This window comes from Sciurus vulgaris (assembly GCF_902686455.1).
Source record: "Sciurus vulgaris genome assembly, chromosome: 5".
Lineage (NCBI taxonomy): Eukaryota > Metazoa > Chordata > Mammalia > Rodentia > Sciuridae > Sciurus > Sciurus vulgaris.
The window spans coordinates 103368447-103392070 of NC_136465.1; the positions used below are offsets into that span (position 1 = coordinate 103368447).

The 23624-nt window shown below is 34.3% G+C and overlaps 1 protein-coding gene across 2 annotated transcripts in view; it reads left to right on the top strand.

Annotated features, from left to right (window-relative positions):
• Window positions 1-23624, top strand: part of LRRK2 (leucine rich repeat kinase 2) — a 140942-nt gene that overhangs the window by 41951 nt on the left and 75367 nt on the right. For both annotated transcript variants that reach the window (XM_079139253.1, XM_079139252.1), the window contains exons 15-20: window positions 8828-8972; window positions 9105-9244; window positions 11812-11940; window positions 12016-12186; window positions 15598-15856; window positions 18704-18892. In XM_079139253.1, the coding sequence (XP_078995379.1) occupies window positions 8828-8972; window positions 9105-9244; window positions 11812-11940; window positions 12016-12186; window positions 15598-15856; window positions 18704-18892 (1033 nt within the window). The remainder of the gene's footprint in view (window positions 1-8827; window positions 8973-9104; window positions 9245-11811; window positions 11941-12015; window positions 12187-15597; window positions 15857-18703; window positions 18893-23624) is intronic.

Here is a 23624-nt window from a genome sequence, read left to right on the forward strand (position 1 = left end):
AAGATATTCGAGGCAAAACATTAAAATCTTCTTTGATTCCAGACTCGTTTTCATTGCTCTTTAAGGAGAGAGAATCGTTGAAGTGGTTTGGCATGCTTTGTTTCTTCCTGTTTTTAGGTATTTCCATATCAATGTACATTTGTGCTGTATGTTATGATTCGAATATCAACAAATCATGCTAAGTACAAAAAGGAGTGAAATTACATTTATATTATGCAATGCAAAATGTATTGATGGAATTAAGGTTATTTGGAAGTTTACCATAAAGATATGAGTAACAATTTAAAGAATGATTAGTGTTAATGTTATTATGACAGGAAGATAGTACTCAGAGTAATTTATGGAAAGGATTCCTTGTAGTTTGGCATACTTCGATAAATGTTGTGAATTAATTAGAGTAACCTCCAGAGAGATTGCCTTTAAAAATTCAATTTAAACTGAACTTTATATTATAATTGTCTGTGATATGTGAGTCATTTGTACTCAAACCTTAATGAGATTCTTAAATATAGCAAGAATATATGGTATAATGGGTTAAATTTAATTCAAAAATTTTTATTGAAAATAAGCATTTTCCGTATTTATAGGAAGGAACAGATTTAGGCATTGGGAAGACAAAAGTTATTTTTCTCCATGCCTTTCTGTTGGGATCTCTAATCTGACTGAGGAAATAATAACCACACTTAAAGCCATTTGGTTTGTATTAGCACTTGTAAACCATACTAGTTTGTAGACCTTTTCTAAGAACATGGAGGTGGAAGTGGTTTTATTTATGGCAAGTGTTGGTAGAAGCAAAGGCACTAGAAAAACCTTACAGATAGCTCTGATTCCAGTTAGCCAGGCTTTTCTCAGGCCATTGGGTATGCGTGTGATGTAGTAGAGGAAGTCAGGAGTCCAAGAAAACCAGTATGTACTATGATGTGGAGAAAGCTGCTCATCTCCAAGCCTTATGTTCTTTTGCTAAGTCCTAGGAGAAGTGATTGAGAACTGCTTTTTCCCCTAGTGTCAACATCTGAGTAATAATACACAGACATAGCATGTCACTCAATGATGATTGTTACTTTGGGGTGGACAGTTAAGGTCATGGGGAAATAAAAGTGATATTTTATTTCAAAAATCTCTCTCCAATATTATTCCCCTGATCCTTCACCAGGACTGAGAAAGGAGAATATAAAAGATGATAGTAAGTCATTCCTGTAGCTCTCAAATTCTGTGATTGTACGTCTCATTCTGAGTAAAAGTTACAAAGCATCAGAAGTTTAGGAACAAACATTGCAGACGTAAAGAAATGAATTATCAGTGATAAATATAAACCCAGAGAGCAGAATTTTAAATAAGATAAAATTTGAGATTAAATTATCATTTACAATGCAGAAACTAAGAAGAGTATTTATGTGAACACGTGTTTAATATATAAAATATATCAATAAAACTCAATTTGAAGCTAAAAATCTCTTTTTGGAACACTGGCCTTCCATTTAGGCCAGAGTCTTTTAGCTTTGTACACATGAAAACTTTCAGCACCTGTTCCATAGAGATCTATTTGTCCTGTGTTATTTCTGGAGAACAAAGTAGAAAATAGACTCTCAACATTTTGGCTGCATCTTTGTTTTGTACGCAGTGACCCTCCTGTTCTCTTTGTCATGGAACCAGTAAAGTAAAACCAATCGGTTGATGAAATGTCACCATTCAAAAGAGCCTGTGGGCTTTACACAAATTTCGAAGCAAAATAATCCCAGATTAAATATTGAAGACATTTGTTTCAGTTGTAAATAATGGTTAATCAAAGAAAGAATACATGTGCCAAAACAGTCACACAACAAAAAGAAATTACATGTGAGTAAAGTTAGAAAAGACTACTCTGCAGAGACTCTGAAATTCAACTCAGAGGTGCAGAAGAAGAGCTATACAATACAGCTCTTACATACAAAAAGATGTATCTTCTTTTTGATAAAAGACTTTCAAAAAATGAAAATTTATGTTTATGAATGCTTAGTAAAAACAATAATAGTATTTTCTTGAACTAAGCAAGCTAGCATAAAATTTTTATGAAACAAATGGCATGAATAACCGGGATTTTGAAAACCTGGGATATTTCATATGCCCAAACCCCAGTAGATAATCAAATTTTTGTAAAACTTTGTAAATAAAGTGTGACACTGGCATTGGAAGGAGCAGGGCAGTGGCCCACAATGATGGTTCAAGAAATTGACCAAATGAAAGTGTGCAGTTGGTACATGGTAGTCCCCAACTGCTGGAGAAAAAATAGTTCAATCACTTTTGTTAACCACTAACTCTACAGTGATTTGCGGAGAACAAAGGTAGCTGTGTTTTCCTAAAATGCATTATAGGTGAGTGGAATGAAAAGGTCTGGCAAAGGAATGTTTCTTGTTTGTGCCAAGGAACTATACATGATGATACGTACTGCCAAGACAGTAATTTGACAGTACCTGCTTTTTTTACTATTTCTATTACAAATTGTAAAGCTATGGAACAAATTTGCTGGGTTTGTCTGTTTTGACAATTATTCATTATATTTGTTAGTTTTCTCTAAATAATGACTGGGATACATTACGTACAGTTACTGTGTCAGCTGCTACCACCATTTATGATTACCCTCAAATATCCATTGGTTGAAAACCAAGGAGTCAGCCAAGTCTTATCCACTACTGTACAACATCTTGGAAAGAAGCTGACACTTCTGTTTACTTATCACTAAACAGTTTTAAGGACTGTTAAAACTTTATACTTTGGATATTTAAAAATACAATAGTAAATGCTACTAATAGTTTAACCTGTATACCAAACTGTATGAAATAATTTTGTGAAGTTTTATTTCTATAATCTATATAATTATAACTATTTTATATATATTGATAGTTTTAAATAAAAATGATTTGGAGGTTTAAAAAAAAAGAATGACATTGGCATATGCACATATGAAAAAGTTCTTGACTATAATCTATATTAATATAAATTTAAATAAGAAGTCCTTATTGAGAGAAATCTGGTTATCTCTGTTAAAATTAAAATGTACCTGTTTTCTGATCAACAGTTCTACCCAAGAATTTATAATATAGATATACTTGAACATGTACACAAAGACTTTTAGACAAGCTCATTGTGGCATTATATGTAATAAGAAGAATGTGGCAACAAGCTAAATGTTTACTTGATAATTGTTAGTGCTGCCTGGAGGATGTTTAGTCCTTTACCTTCTGGTGATTTTAGGATAGTATTTTGTAGGATAGTATTTTGGAGCATGTGACTAGTTTTGGAGCAGAAGTTGTAATTAGAGGTTATGTAATGTAATTAAACGTTTGTCATTTCTGGACCAAATATTTAATAGGTGGTGAGGCATCTTTCAGAACATTCAGGCCCTGTGACCTGCAGTGTTTGAGACAGTGTTTGCTTTGTCAGCAGAAGTTCCTGAGTGACTGCAACATGCAGAGGCAAAAGTTGAACCTATTGTTTTTTCAGCCCATGAAATTTTGGAATTTTACTACAGCTTAATTTAATCTGTCCTGATAACACAATGGCCAGCAACAGAGACTAAACAAATCAGTTATACCACTACCAAATTATATGATTCTATGTAGAGACAAAAAGCAGTGAGGTGAGATTCCTAATGTGCTGCTATGGAAAAAATCTCAAGTTTTCCATGAATCTGAATATATCCCAAACTATCATTTTTTTTCCTTCATGTATTTTAACACATTATGTGCACTTTTCAATGAAATTAAAAATGTATTTCTACTTCTTTATGTCTTCTCCTCCATTACCTTATTATTTCAGATTATGTAGTATTTGCATTTATGGCTTCAGGTTTACAAATTTTTGTACAGTTAAGTTATGGACTCTGGAGTCAGGATATCTGGACTTGGATCTGGGTCTGTCACCTACAGACTGAATTGCTACTTATGTCTCAGGTTCACTGTGTATGAAACAGATAATAAACAGTTTTTCAGTAAGGGTTATTTTGATGATTTTATGAGATATTTCATGTAAAAGTATGAGTACAATTCCTACCACATAGTATGAATTAAATAAATATAACAATGCTATTACTATTAAAGGTATTTTTTGACATCTAACTATAAAAGCTACTTTCCTATCAACTTTTGTGAAATAAATTGATTGTTTATTGGCAGCTCTACAATATTTATAGTCAGCTTAGTTCTTTCTAAGGTTGCTGTCTTCTTAATACTTCAATTATGTGTATTAAATCTTTACAAGTTGTTTCATTACAGTTTTTTCCCATTAATCTGTTTATTTTTAGATTTTTTTAAAATTTGCATTTCCTAAATATTTTAATGTGTAGAATGTTTGGTTTTATGTTTGAACTCTTGAGAAAACATTTTGGTTGGTTATAAAATGTTGGGGGTTTATTTACTAGTATTGATTATTTAAGTGGAGAAGTCTGAGATAGACTTCATTTTTTCTTACTTTTAAGTGACTTGATAGTTTTGTGTGGATATGCAAAAGATTCTTTACTTCAAATTCCAGTCACTTTATTAAGTCTTATTAATTTTAGTCTTGGAATATGAGGTCCTCATTCTAGCTGTACATCTAATCTGGAAAGTTTTCTTGAACTGAATCTTTATCTTTATACTAGGTATATAATAATATGTAGATAGACAGATGGACATCATATATATATGTGGTTATAGTTTATATATAGTTTTATATACAGTTTATATATAGTTTTAGTTACACACACACACGCACACACACACATATATATAGTTTCATTATTGCGACTCACTTCTTTGTGGACATCAGACCTCTTTTACTTTAATCTCTTAATATTTCACAGACTAATATAGGGGTCACAAATCACCAGCATTCTGTCTACTCAGTGCATACATTTTTGTTTTGTTTATTTCTATCAAGAGTAAAAACAGGATTAATAAAGGAAAAAGGAAAAAAGAAAACATCAACACAACATCAAGGAATAGTCAATTTTCCTTTCCTTGGTTATCTGCTTAGCTGGCATTGAATACAGAGGCCGGTTTGGGCATTTTCCCTTTTGAACTAGTTAACTGGCTGTTTAGAGTAACTATTTCTATTGTTTATGGATTTCCTAAACAATTTTTGGAGTTGTGGAGCATGGGTGATAGGAAGTTTCCAAGCAGTGTCTGTAAGCATTCTTCCATTGGCACCTCCAAAAATTCCACTTGAAAAACACTTAACTAAATAGAAACTGGCAAGTTAACTTCAATCCCTGGTTGGATAGTAATACAGTCAAAAAAAAAATTGCTGTTTTCAAGATTAGAGCATTAGATTGGTGAAGGAAAGTCCATTGTAGTTTGCAAATATTATACATATATGTGTATATACACACATAGATTTTTCAAAAGTTCACTAAGCTATTAAAAATCAAACATCCCTATTTTTATTTATCAGATAGTTTGAGCCTTGTCACATGTGATCATGTGATACTCTGAATTCTCTTTTTGCATAGACAAGTCACAGATTTCCTGTTACAAGTCATTAATTGTCTGTTGAACTGAATCTGAAAAGGATGGAACCTAAGGGAGCTCACCCCTGCAAAGAGCAATAGTTGAGCAGAAATTGGTTAGAGGTGAAGATATTAAAGACACAGATGGGTGCTTTATAAACATCAGTTTGACATAATTTTAGCACAAAAAATATAAGCCTATAATGTCTTTTGAGTTTAAAAGAAGAACTAGGGGGCTCAGTACAAAATGAAAATGCAGGACCTCTTGTTTGAAAATTGTTGAAGATTTCAAGGCAGTGACAGAAAAGCATTAAACCAAGGTAGAAACCTTTCAAGCATGGAGCCGTTGGTGACCACACAGGTGCACACCCTTGAAGCTCGCCTCGCCTGTCAAGCAGGAATGATGGTACCATTAATCAAACAGAAAGTTCATAATGACAATCTGGCTGAATCTGGCTTTTTTTTTTTAGAAGATGCTAATTTAACTTTGAACCTGTGATTTTAAGATGCCTGTGTCAAGCCCAAGAGCAGTGTGGGCTTAGGGCTTAAGAGAGTTATACTTGTGCCTTGAGTTATCTGCTTGGAAGTCTGTATGGTTGAATTCTTTTCATTAATACATGTAGATAATTATAGTGTGTCTACATCATAAAAATTTTGTGAGAAGTAAATGATTTAATGTATATGAAGTGCTTTACAAAGGGTCTGGCTCCTGGCAAGCGCTGCCTGAGTTTTGGCTTTGTGAGTGTGTTTGCTGCTGTGATGGATATGGCTGCTGTGATTTCATGTATGAAATTCTACTCATGAATAGAAGAAAAGAACTTAAGAACTTAGCACAGAGATTGGAATTGAAAGAGGAGACTGTACAGGAGATAGACAAATGAATGGTTTTAAAGTTTGAGAACAACTAGGGAAGAGTACTGTGTCATGGAAGTCAAGGGATGAGAAAGCTGCAATTAAAGTTGTTATTGGACTTTTTTTTCTTGAATGTTTTTAATTCAGGGTGGTTAGGACAAGCCTGATTACATGAAATTAAGGGGCAGAAAGAATGTAAAGGTAGTCGGTGTAGACTTTTCTATTAATAAGTTCAAAAAGAAGAAAAAGTAGTAGCCTGATGGAAGGGAAGATTAATTAAGGGAAACTGTCCCTCCCGTAACTCTTAAGTCTGTCATTTATGTGGAGAGTGCTTTGCCCAAGCCCTGACCTGTGGTCATTGCTCAATGTCTATTGTATGGACAGAGTTTTCTCATTTTATCCTCATAATAACCCTGTGTTATTGGGATTATTTTAGAGACCAGGACACGGAGCCATACACCAAACCATCTTTCCAATTTCACATTGTATGACTTTGAATTTCCTTATATTTCTCAAGTAACCCCTTGCCACTTCTGAGTAAAAGTTATTTCATTCCTCTTTTAATTTTATTTTTTATTTTTTGAAATAATAGGGATTGAATACAGGGGTGGTCTACTTCTGAGCTACATCCCCGAGTCCTTTTCTTTATTTTTTTTATTTTGAGGTGGAGTCCCACTAAGTTTCCTAGTGTGTTCTGGAATTTGCAATTCTTTTGCCTCAGCCTCCTGAGTAGCTGGAATTATAGGCATGTGTCACTGTCTCGCTTTCTCTCTCTTCTGCCAGTGTGCGCTCTCTCTCTCTCTCTCTCTCTCTCTCTCTTTCCCTGATGATCCACAGATGCACACCATTTAACCCCAAATTTAATTGTCTTCGAAGCTGATGAACGTTTACTACTCAGCAAAAGATAGTGGGATGCAACAGTGACAGGAAAAAATTGCTAAGAGGCAGGAGTAATAGTGTCCTGTTAAAATGGTGGAGGAGATGAGGTCTAAGCTGAGCAGTTAGGGGTGGAGAACAAGGACTCGGATGAGATATTGATGCTTCTTCCCACTCCGTTTTTTTTTTGTTTTTTTGTTTTTTTTTAAAGATGCCTGATAAAGACAATTGAAAGTCCTTGAGGGGACCAGACTGGGAAGGGATAGAAATCTGTCCATTGAGAGTAATGAGTGAGAGAAGTGGGAGGACAGAAGGTTTTGGTCAGAGAGGCTACATAGGAGCTTGAGGTCTGCCTCGAAGCTATTTCATTTCTACCCTGGACCTGTGGTGGAGGAAATCTGATCTTGGAGATGGAGATACCATGAAACTGGTATGCACACAACATCATCTACTTGAAAGCTAAAATCCCGAGAAGGATAACCATGTAACTTTTGAAATAAGAACTATAAAGTGGGCATTGACATTATGTTAGAAGTCTGGAGAGTAGTATGTCTGTGGAGAAAAGTAGAGATGACCAGTGCAAAGATTAGATATATGTCACAGACATCAAAAGAAGGGAGACATGACTGGTGATCAACCAGTGTGTTGGCTGTTTCTTCTCAGTAAGGATAGCCTGGAAAAAAGTGACACTATTAGACCAGCCATAAACAATGTCAGATCACCTGGAGGAAATTCAGATTACAGAGGCTGGAAGATGTCATGATTGAGATCCCTGGGCTTTTAAGATAGACACATTTGTACTCAAGGCTAAAGCCTGACACTAGCTATGTGACTCGGGTGCCAGTTCACCACACTTTTTTTTTTTTTTTTTTTTAATATATAGGTTTTTTTTAGTTGTTGAACCTTTATTCATTTATTTATATGTGGTGCTGAGAATCGAGGTGCCTCACACATGCTAGACAAGCACTCTACCACTGAGCCACAACCCCATCCCCTGTTCCCCACATCTTTAAAGTTTGGTGAGCTGACTTCATGAGGTTCTTGAAAAGAATAAATGAAATGAAGCTTGTAAAGCACTTAGAGTGGAGTAAATGCTCAGTGTTTTCTATGGTGAGACAGCAGTGCATTTTACAGGGTAAGTGCATAGGCTTTGGGATCAAACATCTTAGTCTGGTTTCATTTTTGCAGTTTGCACTCTGTGTGACTAAGCCCTTGTAGCCTTCTGTTTGCTTATTTCATAGTGGGAATAATCCAGGCAGATTTGATTTTTGTATAGGAGATTAGAGTCAACTTTCTGTCTTCTGGATGAAGATAGCCAGTTTTCCCAGCACTCTTTACCGAAAAATGTCTTCCTTTCTCCAAAGTGTGTTAGTAATGATATCAGTATGAATTTCATGAGATTATTGTGAGAAGAAATGTGTGTACTTAGCACAAGCACTGTCACTGAACAAGCACTTAATTGATGTTAAAATGCAAGCTCTTAATGCAAAAAATAATTAATAATATAGAGGGTTGAATTAAGGATTCTAATTTGTATTTGGATGACTTAATTTATATTTTATCAATCTACAACTGGTTTTAACTGAGATAAGTATTGAGATCTCTTTTTTGACATTCTTAAACTGCTTTTGATTTCAGTTCATTGGAAACCCTGGGATTCAGAAATGTGGCTTAAAAGTAATTTCTTCTATAGCACATTTTCCTGATGCATTGGGGATGTTATCCTTGGAAGGTGCTATTGATTCAGTGCTTCACACACTGCAGATGTATCCAGATGACCAAGGTTGGTGCATTTGAACTCAGGATTTAGAATAGATTTTTATAGGCCATTAGTGGTTGGTTGGCTATCTGTAGTTTTTTCTTCAGTTTTGAGATTTAAAACAACTAATTTTGTTATTATTTTCTCTTATTCTAGAAATTCAGTGTCTGGGTTTAAGTCTTATAGGATGCTTGATTACAAAGAAGACTTTAAGCATAGGAACGGGGCATCTGCTGGCAAAAATTCTGGTTTCCAGTTTACAACGATTTAAAGATGTTGCTGAAGTACAGATTAAAGTATGTGCATCATCTGGAAGGAATTTTGGGAACTTGTAAAGATTTCACTTTCAGGGCAGTTTGTGCAGTTCCCATTTGGCATTAAGGCGGTATTCTAGTTAATTAAAAACCATTTATCATTTTGTAGTATTTTAATTATAGAAGGCAGAGAGAATTGGATTGGCTAAAGATCTAGTGCTTCATTATTAAATCTCTGAAATTACTGTTTGTTTGCCATTTGTCTTTTCCATGAAAATGTACTAAAGAAATTAGTTAGCTGTTTTTTTTTTTTTTTTCTGCTTAGATTTTAGATAAGCACAGATTATCATTATTACAGTTTGTCACTCTGTGGTATGTAGTGGGCTACTCATCTCTGATAATTTTACTTCTTGAATTTTTCCCAACATAATATTTTAAAACATTTCTAACTAAGCAAAATTTAAAGCATGATATACAATAACTGTCTTTGTAAAGAATTTCTTCAGGAGGCTAAGGCAGGAGGATCCAGGAGTTTAGGGCCAGCCTGGACAACATAGCAAGACCCCTGATCTGCTGGGAATCTTAAAAAGAAAAGAAAGATATTGTTTCAGTTATTTTTTAATGTTAGTAAAAGAAATGGTTTCTTGAAGAGTTTCTGCCTTGTTTCTAGTATTGGTAATAAGATTGTGTATGTGTGTGTGTGTATGTGTATGTGTATATATATATACACACATGTGTATTTTATTTATTTATTTTTGGTATCAGGGATTGAACCCTGGGGTGTTCAACCACTGAGCCACATCCCCAGCCTTTTTTATATGTTACTTCGAGAAAATCTTAGGGCTTCACTAACTTGCTGATGTTGGCTTTGAACTTGTGATCCTCCTGCCTCTGCCTCCCTAGTTGATAGCATGAGTTTATATCTTTAATAAGCCACACTCAAAACATATTTTCCTCAATGACAGAATTAATCTCTTCCAGATGAAAATATCTAGGCTCTAAACTTTACACAGATATTCAATAAATGAGATAATATTTGAAACGTGTTTTAAATTATAAAGTGCTGAGTAGACAGCGTTCTCAGATTAAAAACAACAGTGCATTTTATAAATCCACTTTGTGTAAAGTACTGCACATTAGACTGATGAAAGCAAAGGCAGAAGTGATTAAAAGCAATCCAGGGAAAGAAGATGATTTTGTGTGAGTAAATTCATTACATATATTTTAGAATCTTCAGAGTAGCAGTTGTAAACTCACAACCAGGAGGCTGAATCCTGCCTACCAACATATTTCATTTGGTCAGTTCAATGTTTAAAAGTTCTTGGTTTGAATGGTGTGCCTTCTGTCTACACATCTGCATCACCAGCTTTGCAACAGCATTTGAGTTTCTGCTCTAGAGGCAGGTGAACCAAATGTCCTTTGGAAGTCCCTAAATTAGGACTACTTTATCAAATATTAGTATTTGAAGAAACTCATCCTCTCAAGAACTGATGATAATAATTTTAATACTTAGACAATCAAAATAATATGTTATAATGAGGCAATAATCTATTAAAAAGTTGACCTGATCTTTAGGATGAATTTACTCCTGCTAAATAATACTAAAGTCCAAGCTCATCTTTCCTTAAAACATCATGTGGCTGAGAGGCTGCATCATTCTTTGAGATGTTCTTGAGATGGTCCTAAATAGAATGCTGTTCTTTACAAAGAACTTGATACAAGAGAGTATACTTCAAGTTGGGAATTGTGGTACATACCTGTAATTCCAGCTACTCAGGAAGCTGAAGCAGAAGCCTAACAGGTTGAAGGCCAGCCTGGGTAACTTAGGGAGGCAAGAATCTGTCTCAAAATTTTGAAAGGACTGGAGGTGTATTTCCATTGTAGAATGCTTCCTAGCATGGACAAGTCCTGGGTTCAATCTGCAGCTCCACAAAATCAATCAATAAATGAGTGAATAAGCTGAGAGAGCCAGGGGTATAGCTTAGTGGTAGAGCGCTTGCCTACAATGTCCAAGGCCCTGAGTTCTGTCCTGTTAACAAAATAAATAAATAAAATAAAATAAAATATACATTTCAGAGTGCCTTCAGAATTTGTCTCAAATGCACACAACGTGAATCAAATCTAGGAGTGCACATTTGTCTCTAATAAAAAAAAATTTAGGAAACAACACAAAAATTTGGGAAAATGCTGGGCTCCCTAGAGAACCTAATCTCCAATCCTGTAATAAAAACAAAAAATATTCTGTTGTCCTATTTGGGACTGTAGTCCTGCTGAATCATCTCTTAGGATCTTGAATAATATCTGACTTTTGATCCAGATGGTATCATTTCTGACAGGGATCTTGAAAAGCCAAAGTGTATGGGGAGTAATTCTTTTCCTGCTTTGCTTGTGGATGGTTGGTTGGCTAGCATTTATTATCTGTGTTCCTGTTGTATTTCTCAGCTGCAAGAGTATAGGATTATTTTTATAGCATCAAGTACAACCCAGCAAATGTGTCTACTTAGTTAAGTAAACACATTAGGTATTAAGTATCATATTCAAGATCTCTGTTTTATTTAATTTTTCTTGCCCGTATTTGCTTATATTATTATTTTTGGTCATACCTTCAGGGATTTCAGACGATCTTGGCAATATTTGAATTGTCAGTATCCTTTCCCAAGCTGCTGGTGCATCATTCATTTGATTCAGTAATATTCCATCAGCTGTCTTCCAATATCATGGAACAAAAGGATCCACAGGTACCATGTTTTTTCATCTATAACCTAAGTGTTACATATTTAGCTGGCTCTAATCCTTGTTTCCATTCTTTTTAGTTTCTAAACCTCTGTTGTAAATGCTTTGCAAAATTAGCTATGGATGATGAATTAAAAAGTGTGATGCTAGAGAGAGCATGTGATCAGAATAATAGCATCATGGTTGAATGCTTGCTTCTGTTGGGAGCTGACGCCAATCAAGCAAAGGAAGCAACTTCCTTAATTTGTCAGGTAAATATTCACTTTTGTCTTTTCTGTTTTATTTGGCCCTGACACTGGGTAGCTCTTCTTTACCTCCTGTTCTTCTTTTCCTTTGTCTTACAAAAAACTGATTTATTGAGATAATTCACATATCATACAGTTCTATATAAAGTATACAGTCTGAGTGGGAGTGGTGGATCATACCTATAGTATGGGAGCTACATGGGAGACCAAGGCCTAAGAGTTCCTTGAACCTGGTAGTTTGAGGCCAACCTGGGCAACATAGTGGAACTCCATCTCTCTCTCTCTCATGCACACACACACACACACACACACACACACGAAGTATACAATCCAGTGGTTTTTAGTTCAGAGTTGTGTGACCATTATAACAATCAATTTTAGATCAATTTTAACACAAAAATGAAACTTCACAATCTTTACTAGTCATTCCTCATTTCTCTCCCTCTACCACCTATCCTCTTCTTCTTCCGACCCTCTGGACTAAGCAATAACTTAACTACTTTCTATATATATTTGCCTATTATGGAATTTTAAGATAATATTTGTTCTATATAATTGTAATTATATATCCTTGACCAACATCTCCCAACCCCTACTAACCATCCAGAATTCTGATAACTACCATTGTACACTTGATTACTATGAGATCAACTTTTTAAGGTTCCACATATGAATGAGAACATGTGTTGTCTTTCTGTGCCTGGCTTACTTCACTTAACATCATGTTCTCCAGTTTTGTTCATATTGTCTCAGATGATAGAGTTTCAGTGTTTTTTTTTTTTTTTCAATGGCTGAATAATATTCCATTGTATACATATACTGCATTTTCTTTATCTCTTGATAAGCACCTAGATTCATTCACATCCTGGATATCCTGAATACTGATTCAATAAATATGGGAATGCAAATGTCTTTTCCATTGTGTACATATGCTGCATATTCTTTATCCATTCATTTTCTATAGGCACCTAGATTGTTTTCATATCTTGGTTATTGTGAATAATGATGCAATAAACATGAAAGTGCCAATGTCTTTTCAACATACTGATTTCAACATACTGATCTGATATATTCCCAATAGTGGATTACTGGATCATATGGGAATTCTATTTTTAGTTTTCTGAGGAGGCTATGTACTGTTTTCTATAATGACTGTCCTAATTTGCATTCACACCACCAATGCACATGGTTACATTTTCTTCACATCCTTGCCAGTGTTTGTTATCTTGTCTTTTGGGTAGTAGGCATTTTTACTGGAGTAAGATGATATCTCACTGTGGCTTTGATTTGCATTTCCCTGATGCTTATTGATGCTGAGCATTTTTTCATGCACTCATAGGTCACTTGTTCATCTTCATTACATTCTATTGTTCTTCACTGTGAAATTTCCTAATTTATTGTACAACTGTTTGTGATTTGTTGTAGAGGTTTAGAGTCACAGAACTTCAGAGGTCATAATGTCCTGTAAGTGTTGTCCAGTCAGTTCTTCATTTTACTTGTTTATCTACTTTGGCTTGTGGATAAATAACTGAATGTGCATCTCTATACAACTTGTTCTCCAGATATTCTTCACACAACATACAATTCTGTTGTTACAATCAATTTTCAACCATTACCTCTCTGTTTTCACTTTCTACCTGGCGTGTTTTCCTCTGAGAGCTATGGCATGTGTCCTTGCAGCTGGTGCACTGCACACACACATCCCTTGCTCTGGCCACCCTTGAAGAATGAAATGCTGTGGTTTTTCATTCCTTCTCTCTGTCCCTTACCAAGCCATGCAAACATGTGTCTGATGGTTCTCTTCCTCCTTCAAGTTCTAATCCAAACTCTCTTTCCTAAATAAAGCCTTCCCCATATCACCAAACCTTCAAGCACCATTAATATTTACTTCTTCTGTCAGTCAGTCATAATCAATGAACATCTCCTATACATTTTGTGGATTAAATGGAAATGGAAGCCTACAGTGTTCATCTCTGTATCATTCTTTGCATATGTGTATATTCAATGAATGTTTACAAACATGCATTACTTGTATTTCAGATTTTTCTCATCTGTATAAATTTTAGGGTTCATAATAACATTTGGGAAAAATAGCATTCAGATAGCACTATGTCTATTTCTAGAAATTTAATAAAATTTTAACAAGGCAATTATGTGGTGATTTAATATACATTATTAAATAATCAGCAGGATACTATGTTTTCAGGTAACTTATTTTATAAGGCTTACTTTATTTAATTTTACACTTGCCTATGGATTCAAAACAATTTGTCAACTGTAAGATTAAGTTAGTGCTAATAAGTAATCATTACAAAAAGAAACAGAACTTGTAACTCATTTTCATGTACCATTATGTTTATGTATTAAAACCAAATAAATAATGAGATTATTTAAACAGTCAAATTTCTTTTAAGCAAACAACATTGAAATCAGTGCTTCTCTGTTATTATAATTAATTAAATTATCCCCTTCAAAAATTTAATATGCTTTTATTGAGCATCTTTTGTATGCAGATCATTGCACTAATGTTACTTGGAGATACCATAGAACTGAAAAAAAAAAAAAAAGTTGCTTTCTAATTTCTCGTTAGGGAAACCACATAATGAAAAATCACCCAAGTGGGATTCTACTACATTCCCTACAGGAAATGCTTTCTACTCTCAATTTATCAAAAATAACCCTGTATTTTATTCCTCTTTGCATATTATTTTGGACTTTGTGCACTTGGTTGTATTTTTCCTTTTGAGAACACAATCAGCTCTGTAAGACTGTGGGCATAGCTCAGAAGTGGAGTGCTTGCCTGGCACTTGTGAGTCTCTGCGCGTGATGATCCTCAGCACTAGTGAGGAGAGCTCTACATCCATGGGTTTAAATGTGTTACATTTAAAATGTATTACATTTTAAAGAATTTATCCTACTTGTCAATTTATTTGTATCTAGCAAACAACAATCATTGATTATGTATTACAGACAGATTTATTGAATTTATTTTGTGCTGATGCAGAATAAGGTAACCAAAAGCATTTTTCATTTATCAAGAGTTTGCGTGATGAAGGACTCTTCAAAGCAAATATGGAGTTAGTCCCACTAGGTTTTCTGAGGATTTGGTAATTTCATGTACTGGTAGAGAAGAACATGGAGGAATAATAATGGGCATGAAAATAAATAGAGAACTGGAACCATACTCATCAAGTCATGGTGGGGAGAGCAAGTAGGATGACTTCTTCTTCACTGTCCCTCACCCCCATGTGGCATTTTGTTTGATTGCCATTGCTCTGATATTTGTGGCACTAATCTTATTTACCCATCTATTTCAAGAATAAGTTTTTCCAATTATATTTTGTTTTAACCTAAGACCAATCTCCCAAAAGGGAAGAAGTACACGTTTTTCCTACCTTATATTGTTTTCTTTAATAGGTATGTGAGAAAGAGAGCAGTCCCAAATTGGTGGAACTGCTACTGAGCAGTGGATCCCGTGAGCAGGATGTGCGAAAAGCGCTGACCATAAGTATTGGGAAAGGTGATAGCCAGATCATCAGCTTGCTCCTGAGGAGGCTCGCTCTGGATCTGGCCAACAACAGCATTTGCCTTGGAGGATTCTGCATAGGGAAAATTGAACCTTCTTGGCTTGGTCCTTTATTTCCAGATAAGACATCTAATTTAAGGAAACAAACAAGTAAGTATTCAGATTATTTTAAATAATTCTTCTTTCCAGTAGTTTTTTTTTCCCTGCCCAGTGCTGAGGATTCAACCCAGGGTCTCACACATGCTAGGCAAAGGCTCTACCACTGAACTATGTGTCCCTTGCCCCTATGTTTAAGTTATTTATGAGACACTAAATATGTCTTTTATTTTCTTTTTCATTGGTTCTTTTTAGTTATACATGAGAGTAGAATCTATTTTGATGTAATTTTACAGTAGGATTATAAAAAGTTCTAATCCAAATTCTCTTTCCCAAATAGATTTGATATAATTATACAATAGGATCATAATATATCTTATTCTAATTAGGATCCCATTCTTGTGTATATGCATGATGGTGAGAGTCACTGTGATGTATTCATTATGTCAGATTCATTCCACTGTGTTTCCTGTTCTTATCACCCTCCCTTCTCTTCATTCCCCTTTGTCTAATTACTGAACTTGTATTAAAATACAGCAAACTAGTGGGAGTTTTCTAAGGAGTTGCTTTTTTTTTAATAGTCTTTTTTTTATTATAAAAGTAATATGTGCACAGTTAAAAATATAAAAACAGAAAAAACATAAGGAAGAAAATAAAATAATTTATCCCTTAAAAGTAATCAATGAGGACATTTCCCTATACTTTTTATACACTTACATATACATATGCATGTAAAATGTATATGCAAAACCATGCATGCATACTTTGTAATTTTCAAGTTAATATATGCTTTCTATTTCAGGTAAGGGACTTTTTAAATTTACCTTTACAAGTTGATATCTATTATATATATTATTTGTATTTTTTAACCACTTTTCTTCCACCTATCACATTTCTACCTGTTCATCTCTCTCATTTATTCACACTAAGTGTATTTTTACTACTTTTGCTCCCAGTATCCCCTAAGTTAACTTCCTCTCATGACCGCCTCCTTCCCCATGGTGGTCATACTCCATGTCTTCACCTTAGGAACTATCATGCTAATAACACACAGCTTCTTTATATTTTTATTTGCATATTCAATGCAAATGCGTTGATTTTATAGCCGATACTGCAGATTTGCCTCATCTGATTATTGACTTTTCCCCCTCACTTTCATGACTTGGCTAAGTGCTGGCAGAGGAAGCCATCCATGCATACTGTATACACCAAGGTCTCTAATCTTTTCAGTGAGCTCAGAAGTTCCAGTTGGGCTGAAATCCCCTTGTTTTCTTACGAGTTTCATATACTCCTTCTAGGCTTTTTCCAATGTTATTCTTTCTACTTCCCTCCCTTAACCTCTTCCTGCCTCAGTACCTTTGTCACTTTTTAACAAGACACTTCCACCCCTGTGAAGTCTTGGGGGAAGCTCTTCCTGCATGTTCCCATCACACCCTAATTTCACCCATATCAGTACTTATCACATTGTATAATTGTATTTTTCTTTTTACAATCTACCTTTTGGTAGATTATAAACATCACAAAATGAATGTTAAATTTGTCTGCTGTTATAAATTTAGCATGCACTTCGCACATAATAATAGATCATTTAATATTTATAATGTTGGCAAAAGTAAAGAGTTGGTAATACATGATGTTGAAAACCATCAGTGGAAACAAGCATCTACACGCTGTTGGCAAGAATTTAAATTGTCCTCTTTTGAGGACATTTGGCAATGTACATTGCTATTTCAGTGTATGTATACACATTATAAATATTTTTAATTGATACATAAAATTATACATATACGTGGTGATACATGCTTTTTTGACCCAGAAATATACCATTAGGAATCCATAATACAGAGATTCTCTGTGTGTACAAGTGAACCCGTGTAAGGATGCACATTAAAACATTGTTTATAATAGCAGAAGTTTAGGTGAAAAAATCTTAAACATTCCCTAAAAGGAACTATTCAAATAAATCATGAAGTAGAATGTTTTCATTGGCAAGTGGTCTAAGTAAAGAGCATTTGGATTCATAGCTTTAAAACATTTTTCAGCTACTACTTGACTGAGTCACATGTTGTCCATGTAATGTGAGCTATGAGAGAGTAATATTTGAAGAAATATTCTAGGCTATTGGGTAGAGCAATAAGGGCTTTGCCAACTTAATTTTTCACAGTAGAGCACAATAGAAAATGTAATGAAATTTCAAGAAGAATGTTAACTTTGAAATTCCATCAAATTTTCAGATAGAATGAATCACTCAGCAAAACTTATATGAATAGCTCTATTATTGAATCAGTATCTTCTATATTCTAGACCTTCTGCTAAGCATTTAATATGCATCATTTCACTTAGTCTTTTCTATAACCCTGTGCTGAATATGTTGTCATTTTCAGTTTCCAGATGAGGCGATGGATACTCAGAGAACTTAGTGGCATTAATAAGATTTGGACTCAAGCCTATCTGGCTTCAAAGCCCAGGCCCTTTCTTGGATCAAGTTAGTTTCATACAGATTCAATTTTGTTATATATACCAAAGCTTTGGATAAATGATTTTTAAGCAATTTAATTTGCCACCTTGTAATTATTCAATTTCACTGTGTATTGTAAAGTAACTTTAGAAGGAAGAATAGAAAATCCTCCGTGAGAATGAGGCTGAGGCAGGAGGAGCATAAGTTCAAGGTCAGCCTCAACCTGAGCAACTTAGCGGGGCCCTATGCAACTTAGCAAGACCTTGTCTTAAAAAATTAAAAAGCACTGGGGATGTATCTTAGTGGTAAAGTACTTCTAGGTTTGATAATAATCCTCCACCCCCTAAAAAAAGAATAAGAATATAAGCAACTTTGGTAAGATATATGTTCATGTTCCTGTAATTGTTGATTTCTAAGGTGTTGGTGTATTTCTTTATTTTTAGATATAGGATCTGTACTAGCGAGAATGGTGCTCAGGTATCAGACGAAAAGTACTGTGGAAGAAGGAGCAGCTTCAGGCAGTGTTGGAAATTTTTCTGAAGATGTACTTGATAAATTTGGTGAATGGACCTTTATTCCAGATTCTTCTATGGACAGTGTGTTTGGCCAAAGTGATGATCTGGATAGTGAAGGTATTTTTAGGAATCGCGGTTCCCTTTGTAGTCTACCCATACACAGTGCATTGAACAATAAGAACTGAGACTAAAACCTGATTCAATTTATCTGGAAAAACTCCAATAAAAATGCACTCATTAGCAGGAACAGTTTCATCTCCTAATTCCAGTTAAAGCAATGGCTCAGGAAGATGTGTTTCTGCATTTCCAAGAGTTATGCAGACTGATCAGCCAATGGCAACTCATAGTGACAAAACTGACTTAGGCTGTAACTACTTTCCATGTTCTCTCCTTAAGGAGATCTTTTTGTAGATCCTTAACTTTGTTAAAGATAGTGATACCAACCTTCCATGGGTATACATAGGGATTCAAGGATATGTATGTTAAGTGTCTGGACTATGCTTGGCAAATAGGAAGTGCTGAGTGAAAAAACAACAACAACAACAACAATAACAAAAACCCCTGTTTTACCTTCATAATGGTTAAAAACAATATTAATTATTTTAATAGCTTATTTGGCATAACTTTAAAAAAGTTGACATAGCAAGATACGTAATGATAGTGATTATGGCTGACATTAGCAAAAATGGGACAAGTTGTTTTTATTTAAATTAACATTATATGACTGAAAACTTTGGGTGATAAAGTATAGTTATTTGAGGAAGGAAAAAGTAAAATTTTTTGTAACATATCATGTTTCAAGTCCAAGTTTTTTAATAAATAAGTTTTCCTGGGATATTGTTTATATAAATTAAAATGCATTCTTATAAATATATATTTCATGGGCTTGGAACATTTATTCATCCATGTAATCATCACTACTATCAAGTTATTGCAGCAATTCTGTCATCCAAAAGAAATCCTTTGTATGTCTTCATGAATAATGCCCTTCTACCTTGACCAGTCACGAGCTTAGCTCCTTTCTGTTATTATAGGTTACATTAGTGTTTTGTCCAGTTTCATATAAAAGAATCATACAGCATGTACTCTTTTGTGCCTGTTTTCCAGAGTTGTATCATATTATACCCTCATCAACAATACATGAAAATTCTAATTGTTTCACTGTTGGATCAATATTTAATATTGTCAGCTAATTTAATTTTAGCCATTATAGTGGAGGTATAGTTTTAACTCATTTGATTTCATTTTCATTGCTTCAAATATCAATGATTTTCAGGATATTTTCATGTTCTTATTGGCTACTCAAATATTTTCTTTGTAAAAAGTCTGATCAATTTTTTTTTTTTTTTAATCTCTTGCTTGGGTTGTCGTCTTACTGTATTACAAGAGTTATTGTGTATTCTGGGTAAAAGTCATAGCAGGTATATGTACTGCAAATGTTTTCTCTATGTTGTATCTTGTCTTCTTATTTTATTAATCATGTTTTTTCAAAGAGATTTTAATTTTGGTGAAGTATGTTTTTCAGTGTTTTTATGGTTTGAGTTTTTCGTATTCCTTTTAAGAAATATTTTCCTAGTCTAAATTTTTGAAAAAGTTTTCCTCTTTCTTCTTTGAGGTGATAACACCCTAGTTTATAAATATGTAGTTCTATTCACCATTATAATTTGATTTTTTTGTGTAATGAACACACAACAATGAACTTATCAAGAGAATGTCAAATGAAGGGTTCACACTTTTTTTTCTTTATAGATAATCTATGTATTCCAACGTCACTTGTTGAAAATACTGTAATTCCTCATTGAATTAATGGTAACTTTGTTCAATTTAATTGCCCATATAAGTATGGTTCTATTTAAGCATGATTTATTCCATGTGATTGGCTTATATTTTTACCATTTACCAATATCTCACTTCTTGATAAGTTTTTTTTTTTTTTTTTTTATAGAAGTTCTTACAATCAGGTAGGAAAAGTCTGCTGGTGTTATTTTTTCAAAATTGTTCATGCTGCTCAAAACACTAGAAAAAATTGGGGTAGTGGGAACATTCCTTAACATTGTGAAGGCCATCTACGCTAAGCCCATGGCCAATATCATTCTAAATGGTGAAAAACTGAAAGTATTCCCCCTAAAAACTGGAACAAGGCAGGGATGCCCTCTTTCACCACTTCTATTCAACATTGTTCTTGAGACGCTAGCCAGAGCAATTAGACAAACCAAAGAAATTAAAGGGATACGAATTGGAAAAGAGGAACTCAAACTATCCCTGTTAGCTGATGACATGATTATATATTTAGAGGAACCTGGAAATTCCACCAGAAAACTCTTAGAACTCATAAGTGAATTCAGTAAAGTAGCAGATTACAAGATCAATGCTCATAAATCCAATGCATTTTTATACATAAGTGATGAATCTTCAGAAAGAGAAATTAGGAAAACTACCCCATTCACAATAGCATCGAAAAAAAATAAAATACTTGGGAATCAATCTCACAAAAGAGGTGAAAGACCTCTACAATGAGAACTACAGAACACTAAAGAAAGAAATTAAAGAAAAACTTAGAAGATGGAAAGATCTCCCATGTTCTTGGATAGGCAGAATTAATATTGTCAAAATGGCCATACTACCAAAAGTGCTATACAGATTCAGTGCAATTCCAATTAAAATCCCAATGATGTACCTTACAGAAATAGAGCAAGCAATTATGAAATTCATCTGGAAGAATAAGAAACCCAGAATAGCTAAAGCAATCCTCAGTAGAAAGAGTGAAGCAGGGGGTATCGCAATACCAGATCTTCAACTCTATTACAAAGCAATAGTAACAAAAACGGCATGGTATTGGTACCAAAATAGACAGGTAGATCAATGGTACAGAATAGATGACATGGACACAAACCCAAATAAATACAATTTTCTCATACTAGACAAAGGTGCCAAAAACATGCAATGGAGAAAAGATAGCCTCTTCAACAAATGGTGCTGGGAAAACTGGAAAACCATATGCAACAGAATGAAATTAAACCCCTATCTCTCACCCTGCACAAAACTCAACTCAAAATGGATCAAGGACCTCGGAATCAGACCAGAGACCTTGCATCTTATAGAAGAAAAAGTAGGTCCAAACCTTCAACTTGTTGGCTTAGGATCAGACTTCCTTAACAGGACTCCCATAGCACAAGAAATAAAAGCAAGAATCAACAACTGGGATAGATTCAAACTAAAAAGCTTTCTCTCAGTGAAGGAAACTATCAGTAATGTGAAGAGAGAGCCTACAGAGTGGGAGAATATCTTTGCCACTCATACTTCAGATAGAGCGCTAATTTCCAGAATGTATAAAGAACTCAAAACACTCTACACCAAGAATACAAATATTCCAATCAACAAATGGGCTGAGGAAATGAACAGACACTTCACAGAAGATGTACAAGCAATCAACAGATATATGAAAAAATGTTCAACATCTCTAGTAATAAGAGAAATGCAAATCAAAACTACCCTAAGATTTTATCTCACCCCAATTAGAATGGCGATTATCAAGAACACAAGCAACAATATGTGTTGGAGAGGATGTGGGGAAAAAGGTACACTCATACATTGCTAGTGGGGTTGCAAATTAGTGCAGCCACTCTGGAAAGCAGTATGGAGATTCCTCAGAAAACTTGGGATGGAACCACAATTTGACCCAGCTATCCCACTCCTTGGCCTATACCCAAAGGACTTAAAATCAGCATGCTACAGAGATACAGCCACATCAATGTTCATAGCTGCTCAATTCACTTTAGCCAGATTGTGGAACCAACCTAGATGCCCTTCAGTTGATGAATGGATAAAGAAACTGTGGCATATATATACAATGGAATATTACTCCGCCATGAAGAATGATAAAATGATGGCATTTGCAGGCAAATGGATGAAATTGGAGAATATCATGCTAAGTGAGATAAGCCAATCTTCAAAAAACTAAAGGACGAATGATCTCGCTGATAAGCGGATGAGGACATATAATGGGGAGTAGGAGGGGTTAGTGTTAGGGTTAGGGTTAGGTTTAGGGTTAGGGATAAGGAGGGTGGTAAGAATGGAGGAAGGAAGGACTGTATAGAGGGAAAAGAGGGGCGGGAGGGGTGGGGGGGAAGGGAAAAAAATAATAACAATGAATCAAACAACATTGCCCTATGTAAATTTATGATTTTTAATTAAAAAAAATTGTTCATGCTATTCTAGCTTTTTTGCTTTTCTATATACAATTTGAATCAATTAATTTTATGCTGTGGTTTTTATTGGGATTAATGTATATAAAGTTTTTATGTAGAATTAATTCATATATATTACTTCTATATAATATAGAATTAGAAATAATAATTATTTATATAGATGAAATCTATAAATATGTTTAGGGAAATTGATATCTAAATATGAATCTTTTCACATATGTGGCATATATTTCTATTAATTTGCCTTAAAATTTCCCTTAGCAACATTTTGTATTACATGCTTTCTAATACCATGATTTCTACTGATTTTTATTTTCTCAAAAATTCATAATTTAAGAAGAATTTCTTATCTCTTAATTTACAAAATAGTTATTGTCAACTAGGTTTGCGGGTGCAGGGCAGTGGTAGAGTGCTTTCCCAGCATGAGTAAGGTCCTAAGTTTGATCATCAATTCTGGAAAAAAAAAAAATTAAAAGGTAGATTCCAGCTAAACTTATTGTTTATTTTAATGTCAATCCACTAGAGAAACAATGAAATATGAAATGCCAAGTAGAGTTGTAAACAGGACTGATGCATGTTAAAAATTTAAAGTGTAATTTCAGGATTTAAAACCAGTTTTTAAAAACTCAAAAGAAAAAGTC